Source organism: Chiloscyllium punctatum, chromosome 17 (assembly GCF_047496795.1).
Source record: "Chiloscyllium punctatum isolate Juve2018m chromosome 17, sChiPun1.3, whole genome shotgun sequence".
In the NCBI taxonomy this organism is placed as follows: domain Eukaryota; kingdom Metazoa; phylum Chordata; class Chondrichthyes; order Orectolobiformes; family Hemiscylliidae; genus Chiloscyllium; species Chiloscyllium punctatum.
This window is the reverse complement of record NC_092755.1, coordinates 47645157-47669585: the sequence shown is the minus strand read 5'-3', so window position 1 is coordinate 47669585 and position 24429 is coordinate 47645157. Positions and strand designations below refer to the sequence as shown.

General features: G+C 41.1%; 1 protein-coding gene across 1 annotated transcript in view; it reads right to left on the bottom strand.

The window, feature by feature from the left end:
• The window catches only part of sfi1 (SFI1 centrin binding protein), a 138869-nt gene that overhangs the window by 55360 nt on the left and 59080 nt on the right, over positions 1–24429 (bottom strand). The window contains exons 16-21 of the mRNA XM_072587076.1: positions 17206–17384; positions 14550–14625; positions 10591–10686; positions 9182–9258; positions 6487–6589; positions 5092–5188 (exon numbers count right to left, since the gene is read on the bottom strand). Of these exons, the coding sequence (XP_072443177.1) occupies positions 5092–5188; positions 6487–6589; positions 9182–9258; positions 10591–10686; positions 14550–14625; positions 17206–17384 (628 nt within the window). The remainder of the gene's footprint in view (positions 1–5091; positions 5189–6486; positions 6590–9181; positions 9259–10590; positions 10687–14549; positions 14626–17205; positions 17385–24429) is intronic.

Genomic DNA, 24429 nt, shown 5'->3' with positions numbered 1-24429 from the left:
ACTTGAAAGGGTTCAGAAAAGATTTACAAGGATGGTGTCAGGGTTAGAGAGTTTAAGCTATAGGGAGAGACTGAACAGGCTAGGGCTGTTCTTCCTGGAGTGTCGGAGGCTGAGAGGTGACCTTAGAGAGGTTTATAAAATTATGAGCAGCATAAATAGGGTGAATAGCCAATGTGGAGAAAGTGAGGACTGCAGATGCTGGAGATCAGAGCTGAAAATGTGTTGCTGGAAAAGCGCAGCAGGTCAGGCAGCATCAAAGAAGAAGGAGAATCGACGTTTCGGGCATAAGCCCTTCTTCAGGAATGAGGAGGGTGTGCCAAGCAGGCTAAGATAAAAGGTAGGGAGGAGGGACTTGGGGGAGGGGCGTTGGGAATGCGATAGGTGGAAGGAGGTTAAGGTGAGGGTGATAAGCCGGAGAGGAGGTGGGGGCGGAGAGGTCGGGAAGAAGATTGCAGGTCAAGAAGGCGGTGCTGAGTCTGAGGGCTGGGACTGAGATAAGGTGGGAGGAGGGGAAATGAGGAAGCTGGAGAAATCGGCATTCATCCCCTTGTGGTTGGAGGGTTTAAAAATATGCCAACTGATTAGGCAGACATGAGCTGGCAGAAATCTGCAAAGATAAAGCTTTGCTGAAGGCTGAGACTCAATTTATGATGAGGTTTCAACAGAGAGAAATAATGGAAAAGGTCAATGATAGATAGGACAGGAAGGCTCTAGGATATAAATTAAAGCATTACAATAATCAGGATACTGTAAAGACCATATCTTTGTATTTCCCTTTATTTTTTGATTGCGCAGTGAAATAGGAAAAGGACAGCTTCAAAACCAATTATTGTGGAAGAAATTGCTACAATGTTAAAAAGCAAATTACTAAAGCTCATTGCAAGTTGTGTTTACACTGCTGCTTTGCTCATGCATTGGGGGAGGTGGTTTGTGGATGGGCTGGCAACAGGAGGTAGTACAAAGTGAAATTAGGCCAACAACAGATTGCTGACAATTTGGAGGAGTTGCTATCAGTCATGGATACCAAAGACCATCGGCCTGACAACAACTATCTGATTGGTTCCTGGGCAGCTGACCAGCTAATGGGTGTGAACAATATTAGCAGAAACCTTCAGACTGCTCGAGGACAGCTCGTGTGTTTTTCTCTCCAATAAAATACCTAAAGCCCAAAGAAATCCCATTTATTTTACCTCATTAGTTGCTCTAAGTTGTGGCCTTTAACCAGTAACTATGAGATTTTGCAGTTAATATATCTAAAGTTGACGGTTCATAGTTGTGTACCTGTGGTTAGACCAATTCATTCATAACAAATGGTAGTTCCTGTGTAGTACAGACATCTGGTCCATGTTGTCTGTCAGACAGCTATGTTGGATACTTTGCATCCTTGGATAAAGTTTTCAACTTTTGTGACAATTTTCAGAACAGCAGAATTTGATTTCTAGCACACCACCCCAGTGGGGCAAGACAATTGATTTAAGAGATGAAATTTTGCTGTCACATTTCTTGCCCCCAAGAAAGCAATGCTCACCATTAGGGAGTAAGCCATTCTGAACCTCAAACCTGTCCTAGCATTCAACAAAAAAAAAAGCTGATCTGCATCTTTATTCCATGATCCTGTCTTGGTTGTATAAACCTTAATAACTTTGCCTAACAAAAATATATCAGTCTCAATATCAACATTTTCAACTGACTAAGTCTCAGTAGGTTTTCAGTGGCGAGTAGGCCCAACTTCCACGACCTCTTGTCAAGGTGCATTTCCTGGCACCATCGTTAACATCCTAACTCGAATCTTAAGGATATGACCCTTGCTCTGGGCTCTCCCTCTGGAATAACTTTGATCTACAATATTAACCTCTTAAGCAAGTTAATTACATAGTTGCTAATTTTATACTCTTCAACAAATACAAGTCTCATCTGAGCAATCTGTTCTTTCACTGAAACCTTTTAGTCAAGGATGGCAAAGGTTCATCTTGGAGTGCCGTCACTAGCGGTGTTCCGCAAGGATCTGTTTTGGGACCATTGCTGTTTGTCATTTTTATAAATGACCTGGAGGAAGGGTTAGAAGGTTGGGTGAGCAAGTTTGCGGATGATACGAAAGTCGGAGGAGTTGTAGACAGTGAGGAAGGATGTGGCAGGTTACAGCGGGATATAGAGAAGCTGCAGAGCTGGGCAGAAAGGTGGCAAATGGAGTTCAATGTAGCTAAGTGTGAGGTGATTCACTTTGGTAAGAGTAATAAAAAGATGGGGTACTGGGCTAATGGTCGGATACTTGGTAGTGTGGAAGAGCAGAGGGATCTTGGTGTCCATGTACACAGATCTCTGAAAGTTGCCACCCAGGTAAATAGTGCAGTGAAGAAGGCATATGGCGTACTGGCTTTTATTGGTAGAGGAATTGAGTTCCGGAGTCCTGAGGTCATGCTGCAGTTGTGTAAGACTCTGGTGCGGCCGCATCTGGAATATTGTGTGCAGTTTTGGTCGCCATACTATAGGAAGGATGTGGAGGCACTGGAACGGGTGCAGAGGAAGTTTACCAGGATGTTGCCTGGTATGGTAGGAAGATCCTATGAGGAAAGGCTGAGGCACTTGGGGTTGTTTTCACTGGAGAAAAGAAGGTTTAGGGGTGACTTGATAGAGGTGTACAAGATGATTAGGGGGTTAGATAGGGTTGACAGTGAGAACCTTTTTCCACGTATGGAGTCAGCTATTACAAGGGGGCATAGCTTTAAATTAAGGGGGGGGGGTAGATATAGGACTGATGTTAGGGGTAGGTTCTTCACTCAGCGAGTCGTAAGTTCATGGAATGCCCTGCCAGTAGCAGTAGTGGACTCTCCCTCTTTATGGGTATTTAAGTGGGCATTGGATAGGTATATGGAGGATAGTGGGTTAGTGTAGGTTAGGTGGGCTTTGATCGGCGCAACATCGAGGGCCGAAGGGCCTGTACTGCGCTGTATTCTTCTATGTTCTATGTTCTATGTATCATTATGATAAACCTGCACTAGTCAGTGGTAATGGATTGAAGACAGGAAGAGAAGCTTTGATGAACACCCAGTGGTTAACATTAGATGGAAAAGAATGGAACCAGGTGAAGGCAAAGTCTAGACAATAGAGAAGCACTGAAGGATGATGATAAGGTGAAGAAACAGAACTATCATAGCAAACCTAGAGAATAATGATAACAAATGGCATTTATGTTTGGCTTCAGCCATTACTCTGTGTAATGGGGACAGAAGAAGACCAGAAAAATCCAAACATAGAGGTTTAAGGAAAACCAAAAGAACTGTACATTTGTAAATCAGAAACAAAAACAGAAGTTGCTGGAAAAGCTTAGCAGGTCTGAAAGCATCTGTGAAGAGAAATCAGAGTTACTGTTTCAGGTCTGGTTACCCTTCCTCTGAGGACCCAAAATGTTAACTCTGATTTCTCTGCACAGATGCTGTCAGACCTGCTGAGCTTTTCCAGCAACTTCTGCTTTTGGTTTGTGATGGAGGTTTAAAGAACAGGGACAGAGGTTTAGAGTGTGACAATGTGCTTACGAATTTTGGAGAGGAAAGAAATGTTTTGTCTGATAGGGTTGGTTGATAATGGCAGGTTTGAAAGAGAACAGTTGAGTACTTGAGATGAGGAAACTAATTGGGTACCGAGTAGGGAGGTTGGGTGTCGGTGTATTCACAGGAATGGGACAAGGGAGCAGGTAGCAAATTGCAAAGACAAGTTAATCTCAGCGAGACTATGAGAAGAGATAGGAGTGAAATTAGTATTAGATGCAGGTACGATGCTAGGACAGGAATAAACCTTGGAAAAGGTTGGCTTAACAGGCAAGATGAAGCAAGAGATGCAACAAAGGCAGCAGAATGAGTGTCCCCAATGTTGAGCACAAACAATCCCATCCCTTCCTCACAGTTATATTGGGGGAGATGGTGGAGAGAACAGGGGCCAGCAGTTTAAGGAAGTGGCTGGTAGTGGAGAAGTGAACCAGATTTATCTCTGCTCTACAAGTCATGGTCAGTTTTTTCAGAGGACATAAAAGACCCAGTAATAAGGTTTGATGTAGCTCCACCAGATTTGACAGTAGGTAGATAAAACAGTTTATACCAGAGAAGCTCATATTTGCACCATTGGACTTGAGGACCCATCATTGGGAGCACAGAGGGGGTCAATAAGGGTTCATACAATTAACCTGTGTTGCCACTGTCTCAAAGAAATACAGGTTTTTTTTAGACAGAATTCATGGCATCCAAGGACTACAGTTTACCCAGTTATTCTCAAAGTACAGATTTCTTCAACTTTGGGGATGGAACTTGATTTGTTCTATTACTGCAAAGACGTGGGCCCACGATGGGTGGCACAGTGGTTAGCACTGCTGCCTCACAGCGCCAGAGACCCGGGTTCAATTCCCGACTCAGGCGACTGACTGTGTGGAGTTTGCACACTCTCCCCGTGTCTGCGTGGGTTTCCTCCGGGTGCTGCGGTTTCCTCCCACAGTCACAAAGATGTGCCGGTCAGGTGAATTGGCCATGCTAAATTGCCCGTAGTGTTAGGTGAAGGGGTAAATGTAGGGGAATGGGTGGGTTGCGCTTCGGTGGGTCGGTGTGGACCTTGTTGGACCGAAGGGCCTGTTTCCACACTGTAAGTAATCTAATTAGTTTAATTAGTTAATATCCCAAAATATAGAAACTGGAATGTCCAACATACTGGTTGCACTCAAATAACCAATGACACTGTCCTGAATGTCCATGCCTCATACCTCCTCCTTCACTGCGCACTCTAGGATAAACAGCATCTAACGGTAGGCATTTTAAAGCTTCATTGAATGTCTTTGAGGAAGGGCTATTTGATCTTCACAGTCTTCTGCACAAGAACAATTGAAATTATATAGCAGAGATCTGTTAATGAAGTATACACATTTTCTGCAGCAATCCCTCACACATTCTCACAGAAACAAATGAAATAGATATATATATATATATATATATATATATATATATATAAAACCTATTGTTTGGTCATGTTGTTAGGCTAAATTTTACAGAATACAATGGGCAACTATACAAAAACATTTCACTGATACAATAAGTGTATTTTTCCACTTACGAAAATCAATACGTTGTCTTGCTTCCAGCACGAGTTCCGCCTCCTGTTGTCGTTGATACATTTGAAGTGCGATTGCATCTCTCCAGTACTCCACAGCCTACATAACAATCAATCACAGAACCATCACCAAATTCAACAGGAGAAAAACATCCCCTTCAACCTCTGCTTGCTGATTAATCAACTAACTTTATATAATAAAACAAAGTGATGCATATGCAAACATAACCAAATTAAAAGCTTGCTCCAGAATATAGATCAATTTAACAGTATTACAGAGAAAACTTAACTCAGTAACCTTCACCAGGTCATCCTGTGCAGATGCAAAGCAGAAGTCAGAAACTGCCTGTAAGGAAGAGTAAGCCTTCATGCTTAGGTGTAAGTACAGGTGTACGTATTCATGCTTCCACCTGTCCCTCCTGACCTTTGTTGAAACAGGCATCCAATGATATACCATCAATAGTTATCCAAATGACTGTTCATCCATGAGTCTAGACTGAGTAGGAGCACACAACTGCATCGTTTGGACATCAGTGCTCAATCCAAGCACTTGATAAAGATCAGCAGCAAAAACTTTAAGCTAACTTTGATCCTGGCTGGTCTATTATCCCCATCATCTCAATCCACATAATACTGGATTGAGGCCAACTGAGGACCCAACTACTCCTTCAGCTGAGATCAGCCAAAAGCATGAGAAGATTCCAACTTGGGCATTTTCTTGATATCAATCAGTTCTCAAACGAGCAATGCAGTTACACCACCTGCTAAGCAGAAGCTCAGGTTCATGGAATATATGGGTTGGAGTGAGAGCATAAAAGGTCATCCAAAGCTACTTCTCAGCCCTCCCAACATCCTCGCAATAAAGTAGCACTCAACTAGACTTCTGACCAAATGTAACCTCTTGTGCAGTGAGCATTTACAGGAGAAAAAGAGATAAACAAATCAAATACCACAGAACAAGAATTCAAAATGAAAGTCACTTGGCAAGCAACACCACCAGGAAAAAAGAAAATGTCATAGAGTCTTAGAGATGGACAGCACAGAAACAGACCCTTCATTCCAACTCGTCCATGCTGACCAGATGTTGTAAACTGATCTAGTCCCATTTGGCAGCATTTGACCCATATCCTTCTAAACCCTTCCTATTCATGTACACATCCAGATGCCTTTTAAATGCTGTAATTGTACCAGCCTCCACCACTTCCTCTGGCAGTTCCACCACACTCTGTGTGAAAAGGTTGCCCCTTAAGTCTCTTTTATGAACCTGCACCCCAAGATCTCATTGCTTGGCAACACTCCCCAGTAAAGTTAGAATAGATTTGCTCGTAGAAATCTTGATCTCTCATATACTTAAATCAATAAATTTCTTGCATCTTCCATTTACAAATGGAACTGTACCTTGGCTAAAAGGACATGGTGATAATGCTGATCTGCTCTGGCAGCTTTCCTAGCTTCATCAGCCAGCGTGCGTGCATTTTCTCTCCAGGTGTAGAAAGAAAATCTATACGTAAGAAGAGAAAAAGGCTTAGAGAGTCAATAACCCAACCTCATATGATCCAAGGAAAGCAGAAGGTAAAATCTCAAAGGAAGACCAATCGTTTTGAAGGGCTTATATAAATGACAAATTTTACACGAAGTTTGAAAGCAATGAATAGTTCATTATAAACTAAAATTAAATCCAAGCAAAGGAAGAAATGAGAGCATGATGTCAAGTTGGCTGTGGTGAACTGGGAAAACACAATAAGATTTGACAGGAGACAAGCAATAACTAGTATCGAGAGTGTGGTGCTGGAAAAGCACAGCAGGTCGGGCAGCATCCAAGGAGCAGGAGAATCGACATTTCGGGCAAAAGAAAGGCTTTTGCCCGAAATGTCGATTCTCCTGCTCCTTGGATGCTGCCTGACCTGTTGTGCTTTTCCATACCACATTCTCGACTCTAATCTCCAGCATCTGCAGTCCTCACTTTCGCCTAAGCAATAGTTAGATTTGAAAGAAAACCTACAATGTCTACTACAGATTTACATTCGTCTAAGGCACTGTCAGCTAAAGTGACTCAAGCAAGATTAAAAAAAAGTTAAAATTAGTATAGGATAGTATAGTATAGAAGTGTCATAAGAATACCAGAAACCGTGGCAAGTTTGAGGATTGGAATTAATTTAGGCCCCTGCAAAGGAGAAGCGAGAATCTGATATCGGAAAAGGAAAAGAGAATATAAAGTCAAACTATAAAGGCAGACTATAAAAGCTTCTATTAGTTTGTGAAAGAGAAAAAATAACCAAGGGTAATTGTCTGCCCATTACAGGTATAAAAAGAAGTATGTATACTGGAGGTCAAGGAAATAGTGGAGAAGCTAAAATTTACTTAAGTGTAGGAGCAAATTACTGCAGATACTGGAATCTGTACTGAAAACAAAAATGCTCGAGATCACAGCAAGTCAGAAAGCACCAATGGTGAGACAGCAAAGTTTTGAATCTTCAAAGGAGATACTGAAAATCACCCAGAAATCCTCAACGACCAAGGGGCTAAACAGCCAAACAATATGAGTATTTGTGAAGCAATCATACTTAAAAAAAATCAGCTGGATTAAAGATTAATAAATCTCCTGGACAGAGGAGCTTCATCTCAGACTGTTAAAGGAAGTAGCAATAGACATAATAAATGCTTTGATAGTTAGCATTCATAATTGCAAAGATTCTGGAAGGATTCCTGCTGACTGGAAGGTAGAAAATGTAAGAAGGGGACAAGGGAGAGTGTTAAAAACTACACACCTGATATCTTGGTTTCAGCAACAGGGAAAATGTTAAAATCTGCCAAAAACATTGTGATAATGGAACATTTGTTAAAAATGGCAAAACTGGGCAGAATCAAGATGGATTTATGAAAAGGAAATCATGTTTGGCAAAACATGGGTTTCTTTTGAGAATGTTACGTGTAGTACAGAAAAAGGAGAATCAATAAATGTGATGGATTTGGATTTTTAGAAGACTTTTGCTAAGGTTCCATCCAGGAGGTTATTAAATAAAATTGGAGTGCATGGGATTGAGGGAATATACTAGGATGGATTGAGAATTGATTAAGGGACAAAAAGCAGATGCATCATTTTCAGCATGATAGTGAGGTGTTGCAAGGTACGTGGTCAGTCCATAACTTTCATAATCTATATAAATGATTTGGATGTAGGAGTCAATTGTAATAACTCCAAATGTGCTCATTACAATAAACTGGGTGGAAATATAATTTATAAGGGAGATGCAAGGAGGCTTCAAGAAACTTCGACATGCTAAGTGACCGGGCTAGAACATGGTTGAGAGAATATAAATAATGAGTCAATCTATTTACTTTAATTAAAAAAACAGAAAGGAAAAATATTTTTTAAATGGTGAGAGGGTGCCCAAAGGGATCTGAATGTCCTTGGCTATAAGACATGTGCAGGAAGCAACTAAGAAAGCAAATGGTATGACAACATATATTTCTCGAGGATTTGAGTACATAAGGTGTCTTTCTGCAGTCATACAGAGTCTTGTCGAGACCTCACCCTGGAGTATTGTGCACAGAGAAGTATGTCTTTCCTTACCTCAGGAAAGATATACTTCCCACAGAGGAAGTTCAACAGCAGTTCATCAGATTAGATTGGATTGCAAGAGTAGGACAGAGAGATATAGGCTCAGCAAATTTGCAAACAGCAAATTCCGGGCTGACAGCAGGAGTTCTAATGCAAGGGCCATTGACTGACCAAATATACCTCCAGTGAAAACAGCAACAAAATCCTAGAATTATTTAAAAACCAATTGGATATCACAAGGGCAACTTAGGACCATTAGCTGCAATGGGCTAAATAGCCAGTAATAAATTTCTGATGCAAATTACATTTCCCCAGCCTGCATCTAGATTAGAAAAATATCCCATTGTGGTGATGGAAGTCACAGAGGCAACGCTTTACTAAGCAAACTGCAGTCATTAATATTAAAATGGGAGCTATAGATGGAATGATATGAAGTTTCTATCACATAAACTTCAATTCACACAGGACATTTGGCATGTTATTTGTCACATATTTATTGAGTGCAGAAACATCATTGCAACTCTTCATCACCTTAATAAATCTCTTCTCTGTTTCTTCTCCTTTTCATCCACCTTGCAAAGAATTTGTTGATTGTTGCAATGGAAAACCTAGAAATCAGACAGTGGGGGGGGGGGGGGGGTCATTCTGCAGTTTTCACGGTCATATTAAGATTTTAATAATGGTGTTACTCAACAAATTTATTGGAAAAAAATCAAAAACTTACACAAAAGATCAGATGCAATAAAGATAACTCTCCTCCATTAATGCTAAATCTAAACTGATTCTTGAAACTTGATTTTTCAGTTCTTGCAAGCTAATGGACTGTCACAGACTAGGCGGACGGATTTTATTATCCTGAGGAGTTCACATTGTCTCAACAGGTGACACATGCAGTCAAATATCAATCTACAACTAAAGCTTTTGGGTTACATAGCATACAATCAAAGGGTCTATAAAGAACCACAACCTTGGTTGACTCAGAAACCTTCCTCATGTCTTCAACAATGAAAACCTAGTCACTTTTACAAGATGACAGGAGCTTCACATGAAGTGGTTTGACCCACTATTTGATTGAAACACTGGACAATTTGAAAGACTGAATGCAATGTTAAGGGAGCTCAGTTCGTACAGATTATTTTTTTTATTCTAGGGTATGGCCAGTCTGGAATTTGCATTTTCTGTATCTTGTGGAAACAGTTTGCAGTAATAAATTTTAACAGCACGATCAAATCCAACAAATAATCCCACAAATAAAGATGATCGGTTTTCTCATGTTGCTACGTAGGTATTTCAAAACAATTTTGTCATTGGGTTCCTACTGTTTCTATCATGGGTGTGGAGACATAATGCAACTGGATATTTTTAAGAAGTTGTATGTAATTGTATGAACATATCACCTTCATCTCCATCTGTCCAGAATGCATGCAAGAATCCAGGTTTATCTTTCTCTGATAGGGACCGACAAATTCTACCAACCAAAGGTCAACCACAGCAGATGTGTGGGAACACCAACACTTGCAAGTTTTCTCTGAGGTACCCTCCATCCTGACTTGGATCGCTGCTCCTTTACAGTCGCTAGGTCAAAATCCTGTAAATCACTCCTTTACAGCATTGTAGGTGTACAAACACCATATGAACTACAGTGGTTCAAAAAGGCGGATAACCAATCAGATACAATTAGGGATGGAAAATAAATACTGGCCTGGTCAGTCATACCCACAACCCATAAAAGAATGAAAACAAAAATGCCCAGAAAACCCATCGTAGCATGACAATCTCAACATGGATCAGAAATGGAACTGTTCTTCTTTCATATATAGTACAGTATAGTTAAGTTTTGTGTTACACAAAAACACCATTTTAACCAAAACATCTCAAAAAAAACACTTGTACTGTAATGGAAACGTAGTCTATGTATCAGGTAAAAGCATGAGACCAACCTTCCACTCACGCAAGGCTTTTGACAGCAGCTTCTTCTGAAAATGCACATCTGCACACACGTGTTTTTTCCATTTCTCATGTTTTTTCTGCACATACTGGGAAGTGTAAGAAGTATATCGAAGTATAAATACACTGATGCTGAAATCATCAATTCCACTAATAGAATCACCATTGGAGAATGAGAACAGTAAGCTTTTGGCATCCCTGTTATAATTTTAAGAAAAACTATTTTAAATCAATCTATAATTTAATTTGATTTTTTTGGTCTACTTTCTCCTTTCATGAGGGGACAATGCTTTCTCCAGGCATCCTACCACAGGTATTAGGGTTGCCATTTGTGAGCTTAAGCTGTAAGTGCCAGAATATTACTGCAGAAAATATAGCTCATGGTTTAGAGGGTAACATATTAGTGTGGATTAGAAGATTGGCTGGCTGACTGACAGAAAACAGAGAATATTCATGATGGGTTTTTATTTGAAACAACAGAAATTTTGCAGAAACTCAGCATGTCTGGCAGCATTATGTCTAACGACCCTTCTTCAGAACTGATTTATCTGATTGACAGGATGTGATGAGTTGAGTGAAAAAGTCTGTGTCAAAGTCTCAATTTGTTGCAATTAATATAAATGACAAAGATTAGTAGAAAAAAGGCATGAAAAATAAACTTGCAGATGACAGTAAGATAGGTAGAAAACTTTGTTGTAAAAAAGACATAAAGCAGGCTGTAGGAGAATTTAGGCTGGCTAAGTACAGAAATCTTGCATATGGAGTATGATGTGGTAAAACGCGAAGTTGTTCACTTTGGTAAGAAGAGCAAAAAAAGCAAAATATTCCTGAAATAAACAATGACTGTGAAATTCCATGGTATAAATGGATTCATGGGTTCTAGCACACGAGTCACATAAATTTATCAAGCAGTTACAGCTTATACCTGTAGTCAAGCTGGCAAATAGGGTGCTAACCTTTATTATGAGAGAAACTTAATACTACAGTAAGGATGCTACACTTCAGTTATGTAAGGCAATGATAATGATATATTTCAAATATTGTGTGCAGTTTTGGTCACCTTATTTAAGGAAGGATTTAAATGCATTTGAGGTGGTTCAGAGGAGAGTTACCAGATGGATATCTGGAATGAGTGGGTTATGAGGATAGTTTGGACAGGCTGAGCTTGTTTCCACCAGAGTTTAGATGGTTGAGGGAAGAGTTGGTTGAAGTTTGTAGGATCTTGAATGGTGTTAACAAGGTGGACATGGAAACAATGTTTCCTCTTGAGAGCAAGTTGAGAACTAACAGCCACTATTTTAAAATTAGAAATTGCTCTTCTACACAGAGATCAGGGGAATTTTTTTCTCCGATGTTGTGGAACTTTGGAACTTTCTGCCTCCGAGGGTGGTGCAAGCCGATCATCGAATATTTTTAAGATGTAGAGATGCTGGTGTTGGACTGGGGTGGACAAAGTTAAAAATCACACAACACCAGGTTATAGTCAAGAATGTGGTGCTGGAAAAGCACAGCAGATCAGTCAGCATCCGAGGAGTAGGAGAATCGACGTTTTGGGCATAAGCAGGCTCATAAGACACAGAATTTATAGCAAAAGGTCACCATGTCACAATACTGTAATCTTTTGCTATAAATTCTGTGTCTTGTGATCCTACTCCACAGGTACCTGATGAAGGAGCAGCACTCCGAAAGCTAGTACTTCCAAATATACCTGCTGGACTATAACCTGGTGTAGTGAAATATTTTTAAGACAGAGAAAGATTGATTCTTGAACAAAAATACAAATTACCTCAGAAACTCAGGAGGTCTTGCAATACCTGTGGAGAGAAGGCAGAGTTAACATTTCGGTACGGTGATCCTTCTTCAGCTGTTCTGTGAAGGGTCACTGGACCCGAAATGTTAACTCTCCTTTTTCTCCACAGATGCTGCCAGGTCTGATGAAATTCTCCAGCAATTTCTGCTTTTGCTGCGGATGTCCAGCATCTGCAGTCATTTTTTTTTATAGATTGATTCCATAGTCTAACCAGAATCAGAGAGTTTTGAGGTAGTTGGGAATAAGGAATTTGAAACACAAATTAGCTATAATCTTATTGAATGAAATCGCAGACTCAAGGAGCGGAATGGTCCATTTCTGCTCCTGCTTTGTCTGTGCATAAATCCTTTATTCAGGGACTCGCACTCCCATCCAGTTATATCTCAGTGCCCAATCCTATAAAGGGGCATGTGGCTCTAGAAAAGACAGCTGGTGATGCCTCAGCTCCCATGCTGCTGTGAAATCTGACAACAGAAAAGTGCAGATGCAGGTAAGTGTGGGGCTGGATAGGTGGCCAGTGCTTAGAGCTTGTCAGTTTTATCAAAGGTCATTCTAGTGTTGAAGGACATTGGTGACAATGGGAAAGGCCCTTTTAATTATTTCCTTCCAGAGTTTATTTGGCTTCCTGCTTCAGCTGCTGGGCTTCCTGACTTCTCTACCAATGCATCCCTGGGAAATTTGGAAGGAGGTGGAAGTATGTTGGGATACCTAGCTGATGGCATACATTCCAAGTCTCCCCATGTATCAACACATCTCCAACAACCTGGGAAAATTTCACCCAATGTCTACACAAGTGTTCTAGCAAAACAGCAATCAGGAGTGAGATCAGTCATTTCTTTTTCTCTACCACTCATCAAGAGTCCTTCAACAGCATGTTACAAATCTAGAACTTCTACCACCTAAAAGGACAAGGCTAGAACATGCATGAGAAACCACCATCAAGTTTCCTCTTGTGCCACACACTATCCTGACTTGAATTATATTGCTATTCCTTCAGTGTTGCTGAGTCAAAATCCTAAAATTCCTTCCCAACAGCACTGAGGGTCTACCTACACCACAGGGACTGCAGTAGATCAAGAATGCAGCTCAACATCACCTTCAAAGGGCAATTAGGGTTTAACAATACATACTGACCTTGTCAGCGACACAACCCATTAACACATATAAATAACTGTTCCAGGTACCAAGTCAGAAAAGTCCACCTGCTTTGAAAATGTGTCATTCATTTATCACAACTATCATCACTGTGACTAGCAAAAAATGGCTAATTTTCTGCTAAGTCGGGGGCAGTGGTTGGCTCCATGGATACTAGAAACTCGAAACAGATTGTTCTAAATATGTCGCCTGACAACAAGCAAATTTTCAATCCAGGTTTCTATCCAGTTAAATGACATTGTATGCAAACTGACTTAACCTCCAACTCAAATGCATTATTCAACAAATTCATCTCAAACATTATACAGTACTCAAACTGATTTTTTTTTAATTTCCTTCCACAGTGTCCCTGCTTCTTTCTCATGCTATTAGAGATATCTTGGATTGACAGCTAAGGGAAGACTTTGGATCCACAGAGAATACTGTACGAGAATTGACAACGAGATAATCCACATGCTGGTCAGAGACATCAAGGCTCTGCTCACAAGGTAGACAGGCAATGAATGTGGAAAGCACAGAGAGACTTTGCTGCAAAAGACACTGCAATTGAACAGCTGGGGTTTGAGCAGAAAAGCACAGAACAAGGTTGACAATAATATATAATTTTGTTCAGTCTTGCTCAAAAAGTATGCATGTGCAAGGAGCTTAAGCAGCCAGAACTTCAACACTCTGCTGCACATGTTAGAACTAGGGAAAGAAGCTTAATTCAAACTAAACAAAGCTTTCAATTAGTTTATTCAAAAGTACTTTAACAGATGAGCTTGAATTCTGTTTAACAAATACTTTTAAAATTATAACTGAACATCTGACTCTGATTGTTGAATGGCTTCTGTAACTACAATATACCTGAGGGAAATATCTCTGACTCACTGATATTTTAACCAAGACACGGAAAAATATGTACAGGGATTTCTGAAATTTTATTTCAGTAAAATTTGGTTGTTATTCCTCACCACATGTGACTGAAACAAATGGTAAACTCCTTACCAATCGCCAAGCCCTCCAGGTTCTGCGCAAGCGACATCTCCACCAATGTCTTACAGCTCGTACTTCATGGTCTCGTCTAACGTAGAGACAGAGATAATTAAGAGAAGACATCAGAGTAAGAATGGACCACATGGCCCCGTGACCATTCAAAAAGGTTATGTCTGATCTAACGCCCTACCTTCACATTCCCACACCCTTACCATTTCCCTCAATTCTTTTACAGAACAAATATCTGAATACTCCAACCCTGAATGTATTCAATAATGCAGCATTCAAAACCTCCTGGCTAGAGAATCACAAAGGTCCACAGTCTTCTGAGTGAAGGAATTGCTCCTAAATAATCCTTAACCTTAAACACACCCATTCCACCCCCATCCGCACATCCCTGACCCTAACCACCCCATGTTCTGAATGCCCCAATCTAGGGAAATAACCTATTTTAATCTTCAGAATCTTGAAAGTTTCAATGAGATTGCCCCACAAGGTTCCAAACTCCAGAGAGCTTAGGTATTGTTTACACAGCCTCACAGGATAATTCTCTTATCCCAAACTTGTCGAAGTTATCAAAATTTCTTTTCTCTGCATTAACATTTAAAATCTATACAGATTTTAAAATAATATTGTTTTTTCTATTCTAATTATCACAGTAAGTAATCTTATATTTCCCTACATTATATCCATTTTCCATAATGATGCCCAATTACTTAACCTATCCATACCTGCCTGTTTATGCCCTCATCACAGCTTAGATTCCCTCCCAGCTTTGTATTGTTAGTGATCTTTGGTACAACACTTAAGGTCTCCTTGTCGAAGTCATTTATTTAAATTGTAATACCTGAAGTCCCAAGCACTGAATGTTGCAGAACTCTCACTGCAGCCGGAAAACTTCAAAATGCTTATCTAATCTTTATCCCGATTCCTGCTCACTAAACAATCCTGTACCTATGCCAATGCATTACTCCCAATTCCAAATGCCTTTATCTGCTGTGTTAACTTTTTGTGTGATTTCTTTTCAAAATCTACGTACACAAAGGAACAAAGAATGAGATTGGATGATTTGATTTTAACCTCAACTCTATTCCTGCATGCCCCCATAATCCTTTATTTCCTGGGTAATCAAGAATCTAACCATCACTTCCTTGAAAGTACTTAAAGATTTTGCATCCAATGCCTTTTGAGGAAGGGATGAACTATATCTACTGGCTCTGCCTTATCTATTTCATTAGTTACATCCTCAAAATCAAGATAAATGCGCCTTTACATAAAACAAGGTGTGATTAGACAGGGGAAATGATGTGTTTCTAAGCGTAATGTTAAGATTTCCTCAATATTAAATTCTAGAATTTTTCAGACACTAGTTCAGTTGGTTGGATGGCTCATTTGCAATTCAGAGTGATGCCAACAACATGGATTCAATTCCCACACCAGCTGAGGGTAACATGAAGGGCTCTCCTTGTCAACCTTCCCCCTTGCCTGAGTTTTGGTGACCCTCAAAAGTTATACTCCCCACCTGGTCTAATGGTTTAAGACAATGGCAACTTTGCTTTCATCTTCATCTTGCACAACAAAAAATGCATATCACTTAGTTCTTCCAAATCACAAAATCTTTTCATATTGCAGCTATATAACACTGTCCAATTTCCACCAGTTTACAGTCCAAAAAGAAAAGGATACGATTATATGATTCCTTACAATGTACAGCTAAGATCAGTGACAGACCTGGGCTCTTGAGTAATTTCTCACTTAAAGCATGTGGCTGTGGAATTCACTTCCAAAGTCAGCAATTGAAACAGAGAACATGTCAAAAGTTCATAGTATGGTGGGTGAATTTTGGGGAAAAAGTGGATAGGGGAACAGGAGATAAAATGACATTAGGATTACAGTGCACATAGTGACAAAAGTTAACACAAAATTGGTTGGGAGTAACAGCCTGTTATAGTTTTATATAATGAACAATACTCTCTGCAGACCAAGCCTAACATTTGAGGGATTTAATTTCTAATTATACTGCTGGGGAGTCAGTTCCAGCGATGGCCACATTTCTATTCCAGCACTCTAATATTTCCTGATGTAGTTGGCTGAGTGTCAAATTCTGAACTTAACTATATAAAAAGCCTTGTACAAATGCATGCTATTGTAATGCACACAAAAATCTCATTCAGATATTGATCAATATCTGAAAACGTCAGATGGAGGGTACAGAGGCTGTACACTCTAGGAAGTATGAAGGAAGAAACTTTGGCAATTACAATATTGCCCCTTCAGTCATAATATGAATGCTAGAGCTGCAGCCTCTTGGTGCTGTGCAAAAGCTACATCTTTGTAAATATACACTTAAAACCAGCTCGCGTGAGAATACTGTTCACTCTAGGAGGTAGCTTTGTGCACCCCAACAGCTCTCTAGCATGCTAGAGAAGTGATCATCCTTTCCCTGAGAGTACATAAAATAAGTGTTGGGAGGCTACTTGACTAGAAGAGGATCACAGGTTAACTTGATCACCCAATGCTCATATGCCTTGCAGTATCAAATCTGGGACTTATTGACTCATTCCCTTGTGACACCACAAGAGTCATATACCCACTCAGCTATTACAGCCCAAAGTTTAGCGTCATCTGAGTTTAGAAACATGGAGCAGAATTTCCAAAGTACCCATACCCTGCTATTTGTTCTGCCACAGTCTTTTTCCAAAAGTGCAATGATTTACGCAGCAACTGATGTTTAAAGTGATCTTCAGCAATGGCCTCCTTCTCTCTTTCCTCCAACAAGATGACAGTCTTCTCACGCCAGTTCCACCAGAACCGCAGCAACACACAACGAGTATAATGAATCACAGCCTGCAGAAACAGAAATAGTTCCATCAAAACCCTCCCAATCGGACACCAGATTCCCCTCCTCGTTTCCATATTAATTGATATTGTCACTGGTTCTCTTCCTTCCTGTGCCTTCTCTTCCTGCTTCAAATCTTTTAACCTTACCTCCTCTCCATAAACAGTAACCCTTGACTTTCAGCCCTTGCCTTTCCTTCACCATGCCCAAATCCATGTTGACCTTGTTTGAAATCCAATGTGGTTTCCAGCCAACCATAGTACCAAATTGGTAAAATCACAAATATCCCATGTGACTGTGGCAAGCATGAACAGGCCATCATCAATCTGACCAGCCTGCAACCTTTGACACAGTTCACTGCACCATCCTTTTTTCTGGTGCCCTCGACTGTCATTCAGCTTGGTGGGATTTCTCTCACATGGTTCCTCTTCTATCTGTCTAGTCATAACCAGAGAATGGCTCCCCTCTTACTCCAACACCATTACCTCTGGTGTTCTCCAGAGATCGACACTCACCTCCCACTCCCTTTTACGTCTCATCTACACGCTGCCCCTCTGTGAAATGATCTGAAGTCACAACATCAGTTTCAGCTTGTGCACTGACAACACTCAACTCAACCTCAGCATTCCTTTGCACGACCCATCAATTGTCTCTAACATCTAACATCCGGCACCAATGCAGCAGAAATTTCACATTATAAAATAGACAGATGACTAACATAATTGTTTTTGGTTCCTTCTCCAAACTCTATTCTGTGGCCACATAATCCATTTTCTTCCCAGTGACTGCCTGATGACTGTTTGCAACCTCAGTGTCATTTTTGACCTTGAGTTAAGCTTCTCACCATATTATCTGTGACACCATTAACTTTGTTTATTTCCATGTCCATAATATCACCTCCTGAATATCCTTCTACAACTCTCACCCATGCCTTTGTTTCTTCTGAACGACCATTCGAATGCACCCCTGGCTGGTTTTCCTCGATAAACTTGATGTCATCCAAAACGTTGTTGCCTGTGTCCCTCTTTGCACCAAGTCCCATTAGGCCTCTGTTTGCTGACTGACATTGACATCTGATTAATCAAAGCTTTGATTTCAAAATTCTCATCTGTTTACAAACCCCTCCATGGGTCACATCTCCTGAATATTTTACAGCCTCCAGCTGTAAAACCCTCCAAGGTCTCAATGTGCCTCGAATTCTGTCCTTTCTGGACCTCTCCAGTTTGAATTGCTTCAGCACCAGAGGCCAGGCCTTCAACTGCCTAGACCCCAAACTCTGCAATTTCCTCCCAACAATTCTCGTCCCCTTGAAAGTAACCACTTCAATCTACCCCAATATCTTTTTACGTAGCTCAGTCTCACTCCTGAGAAGTGAAGTGTCATGGGGTATAACGTGTTAAAAAAGGCTTTACATAGAGATATATTGTATTGGTTACCAAGAAAAACCAGTGAAGAAACAAAACAAAATCATATCATTGGAATAATACACCACTGCAAATCTTTTTCACAGGTAACAAGCCATTTTTGAATGCAATAACTGCAAAACGACATTTTAAAAAAATGTGGCAGCTAACTATATCTCTGAAGATCCCAAAACTGACAGTGAGATGGAAGAACAGATAATCTATTTGAGCACAAGAAATATTGATCATAATACTGGGAGAACTCCACTGCTTTTCAAATAATGTTATAGGAATTTATGCACCCACTACAGAGGGCAGACAGGGCCTCAGTTCAACATACCATCCCAAATACAGAACCTCAGCAGTGAAGTACCCACCTAGTACAGTATTCCATCAGTACAGCATTGTAGTAAGAATCTAAATTAAGTGCCAACAGCTATGGTCTCCAGTTTGAACCCAAAACTTTCTGAGTCAGAGGCCCAACCCACTTGGGTCAAGGTTGATATCTTAATTAGTTCCATATTTATACCTGTTCATTCCAACAGCAGAATGACTATATTGTTTTTGTATTCACAGCAGAAAAGGAGGACAGCTTGCCAGAAATCCTGAAGATCCGAGCAGAGGATCAGTGACAGGGCGCAAACAAAACTATCTTAAGTAAATCATAAATAACAGGAAAATTACTGGAACTGAAGAGTGGCAAATCCCCAGTACCGTATGGTTTTGATTCATAGGTATTAAAGGAGATAGGAGAGCACATTGCCATGCTCTAACCATAATCTTTCCAAGTTCCCTGGATTCAGGAGTTGTACGTCTGGATTGGAAATTTGCTCCTGTCAATCTATCCTTTAAGAAGGGTGACAGAGGGAAGCCAGGGAATTACTTAGCCTGACATCTCTGGTGAGGAAATTGTTAAGTCTATTACCAAGGATAGGGTAACAGATCACTTCAAAAAATTTCAGTTAATCAGGGAGAGTCAGCACGGATTCAAGAATGACAAGTCATGCCTGACAAACCTCAAGAGTTTTTTGAAGAGGTAACAAAGGTGGTGGACAGAGTTAAATCGATGGATCCTGTTTACATCCAGAAGGTTTTTTATGAAGTCCCACAAACTAGGCTATTACCGAAGATGGAATTGACGGCATGTTACTGACATGGATCAGAAATTAGTTAAACAGCAGGAAACTGAATTGGAATCATGGGGGAAAACTCAGGTCGTGACCAGTGTAGTTCGCTGAGATCTGTGTTGGGGCCTCAATTATTCACAACACTCACCGATGACTTGGATAACAGCATTAAAAGGCAAACATCCAAATTTGCTGAGGATGTAAAATTGGACAGCATTATAAACAATGTTAACAACAGTAAGTTACAATAGGAGTTTGATAGATTAGGTGAAGGGGTAAAGCTGTGGCAGATAGATTTTAATAAAAGTAAGGGGGGTTATCTATTTCAAAGGATACATTGAGTATTTTTTTTTCTTAGAAGGCAAAAAGTTAAATACAGTGGATGCCCAATGAGATTTGGGAGTTCAGGTGCATAACACTTTAAAATGTCACAAGCAGGTGCAGAAAATAGTCAGCAGGACTAATGGAATTCTGCCCTTCATGTCTAACATGCCGGAGTATAAGGATGCAGACATTATGTTGCAGTTATACAAAACCCGAGTTAGGGCCCACTTGGATGACTGTGAGCAGATCTGGGCATCGCATCTTCGGAAGGATGTTTTGACCCTGGAGGGAGTTCAACACAGGTTTACAAGAATGATATCTGGACTTCATTATGAGGACAGATTAGACAAATTAGTCTTTATCCTCTCAAATTTCTAAGCTTTAGGGGTGATCTAATTGAAGTTTTCAGGTTACTAACCAGGAGAGACAGGGGAGATAAAGATAAACTATTTACACTGATTGAAGATTCCAAAACCAGGGGACTGTAATCTGAGAATTACAGCCAGACCATTCAAGAGAGATGTTAGAAAGCATTTCTACGCACAAAGAGTAGTGGAGGTTTGGAATTCTCTTTCTCAAATGGCAAACAATGCCAATTCAATTGTTAAATTTAAATCTAAGCTATACATATTTTTATTAAGCATGAGGATAGAACATAGAACAGTATAGCAGAGTACAGTACAGGCCCTTCGGCCCTCAATGCTATGCTGACCTTTTATTCTTCTCTAAGATCAAAATAACCTACATTCCATCATTTTACTATCATCCATGTGCCTATCCAAGAGTCGCTTACATATCTCTAATCTATCTGACTATTACCACCACTGAAAATGTGTTGCTGGAAAAGCGCACCAGGTCAGGCAGCATCCAAGCAGCATGAAAATCGACGTTTCAGGCATGAACCCTTCTTCAGGAATGAGGAGAGTGTGCCAAGCAGGCTAAGATAAAAGGTAGGGAGGACGGACTTGGGGGAAGGGGCATTGGAAATGCGATAGGTGGAAGGAGGTTAAGGTGACAGTGATAGGCCGGAGTGAGGGTGGGGGCGGAGAGGTCAGGAAGAAGATTGCAGGTTAGGAAGGTGGTGCTGAGTTCGAGGGTTGGGACTGAGACAAGGTGGGGGGAGGGGAAATGAGGAAACTGGAGAAATCTGAGTTCATCCCCGATCTCCAGCATCTACAGTCCTCACTTTCTTCTATTACCACCACTGCCAGTGCATTACATGCACCCACCACCATCTGTTTAAAGAACCTACCTCTGACATCTCCCTTAAACCTTCCTCCAATCACCTTAAAATTAAGCCCCCTCGTGATGGACATTTCCACCCTGGGAACAAGTTTCTGGCTACCCACTCTCTCTATGCCTCTCATCATCTTTTACACTTCTAACAAGTCACCTCTCATCCTTCTTCACTCCAATGACAAAAGCCCCCAGCTCCCTCAACCTTTCTTCATAAAACATGTTCTCCAGTCCAGGCAGCATCCTGGTAAATCTCCTCTGCACCCTCTCTAAAGCTTCCACATTCTTCTTATAATGAGGAAACCAGAACTGAACATAACATTCCAAGTGTGATCTAACCAGGGCTTAATAGATCTGCAGCATAACTCGCTGGTCTTAAACTCGATCCCCCTGCTAATGAAAGCCAACACACCATATACTTTCTTAACAACCCCATCAACTTGGGTGGCAACTTTAGGAGATCTATGGACGTGGATCCCAAGATCCCTCTGTTCCTCCACACTGCCAAGAATCCTGCCTTTAACCCTGTATTCTGCATTCACATTTGACCTTCCAAAGTGAATCACTTCACGCTTTTCCAATTTGAACTCCAAGCCCCACTTCTCAGCCCAGCTCTGCATCCTGTCAATGTCCCGTTGCAACCTACAACAGCCCTCCACACTATCCACAACTCCACCAATCGTTTGTGTCATCGGCAAACTTATTAACACACCCTTCCACTTCCTCATCCAAGTCATTTATATAAATCACAAAGAGCTGAGGTCTCACAATATATCCCTGCGGAACACCACTGATAACCAAGCTCCAGGCTGAATACTTTCCATCTATTACCACCCTCTGTCTTCCATGGGCCAGCCAATTCTATATCCAGACAGCGAAATTTCCCTGTATCCCATGCCTCCTTACTTTCTGAATGAGCCTACCATGGGGAACCTTATCAAATGCCTTGCTAAAATCCATGTACACCACACCCATTGCTCTACCTTTATCAATGTGTTTTGTCACACCCTCAAAGAATTCAATAAGGCTTGTGAGGCATGACCTGCCCCTCACAAAGCCATGCTGACTATCTCTAATCAAACTATGGTTTTCTCAGAATCCCCTCAATAACTTGCCCAACACTAATGTAAGACTAACTGGTCAGTAATTCCCAGGGTTATCACTACTCGCTTTCTTGAACAAGGGAATAACATTTGCCACCCTCCAATTATCTGGTACTACTCCAGCGGATAGTAAGGACTCAAACATCATCATTACAGACGCAGGAACCTCTTCCCTCGCTTCCCGTCGTAACCTTGAGTATATCCCGTCTGGGAGAAAGTGAGGACTGCAGATGCTGGAGATCAGAGCTGAAAATGTGTTGCTGGAAAAGCGCAGCAGGTCAGGCAGCATTCCAAGGAGCAGGAGATTTCTCCTGCTCCTTGGATGCTGCCTGACCTGCTGCGCTTTTCCAGCTATATCCTGTCTGGCCCAGGCGACTTATCTATCCTCATGTTTTTCAAAATTTCCAGGATATCCTCCTCCTTAACATTAGCCTGTTTGAGTATATCAGCCTGTTTCATGCCGCCTCACAAATGACAAGATCCCTCTCACTAGTGAATACTGAAGCATACTGGACCACCCCACCTCCTCCGGCTCCAGGCACAAGTTGGCCTCACTAACCCTGATCAGCATGACCCTCACTCTGGCCATCCTCGTGTCCCGTACGCAAGTGAGGGGCTTCCCTTAATCCTAGCCGCCAAGGGTTTTTCATGCCCCCTTCTAGCTCTTCTAAGTCCATGCTTTAGTTCCTTCCTGGCTACCCTGTAACCTTCTAAAGCCCTGCCTGATCCTTGCTTCCTCGACCTTAAGTAAGCTTCCTTCTTCCTCTTGACTTGATGTTCCACATCCCTCGTCACCCTCGACCATCTCTTCCTTGCCTCAGTGGGACAAACCTATCCAGCACTCACACCAAGTGCTCCCTAAACAACCTCCACATTTCTCTTGTGCATTTCCCTGAGAATATCTGCTCCCAGTTTATGTTCCACAGTTCCTGCCTAATAGTATTGTAATTTCCCCTCCCCTAATGAAATATTTTCCCATAGTTTCTGCTCCTATCCTTCTCCATGAGTATAGTAAATGTCAGGGAGTTGTGATCACTACGACCGAAATGCTCTCCCACTAAGAGATTTGACACCTGACCGAGTTTGTTGCCAAGCACCAAATCCAATATGGCCTCCCCTCTAATTGGTCTATCTATTTATTGAGTCAGGAATCCTACCTGGCCACATCTGACAAAATCTGCTCCATCTAAACTATTTGCACTAAGGGAGTACCCATCAATAAAGTTGAATTCACCCATGATAACAACCCTGTTACTTCTGCAAATTTCCAAAATCTGCCTCCCAATCTGCTTCTCTGTGTCTCTGTTACTAGTGGGGGATCTATTGAAAACTCCCAATAAAGTGACTGCTCCTTTCCTGTTTCTGACTTCTATCCATATTGACTCAGTAGACAAACCTTCCTCGATGACCTCCCTTTCTGCAACTGTGATACTATCCCTGATTAGCAAAGCCACTCCTCCACCTCTTTTACCTCCACCTCTATTCCTTTTGAGAAGCTGAAATCCCAGAACATCCAACAAACATTCCCACCCCTGTGATATATCCAAATTTCCGTAATGGTCACAACATTGTAGCTCCAAGTACTGATCCACGTTCTAAATTCATCACCCTTATTCATAATACTTCTTGCTTTAAAATAGACACTTTCAACCGATCACACTGACAGCAACTTTGCCCTATCAATTGTCTATCCTTCCTCACAGACTCTCTGCATGCTGTATCTGCCTGTTCACCAGCTACCCCATCCATTGATCCATAGTTCCGGTTTCCAGCTCCCTGCCAACCGAGGTATAAAGTGATAAGGGCCCAAGGCAGGCATATGGAGTTAGATTAGCCATGATCTTATTGAATGGCGGAACA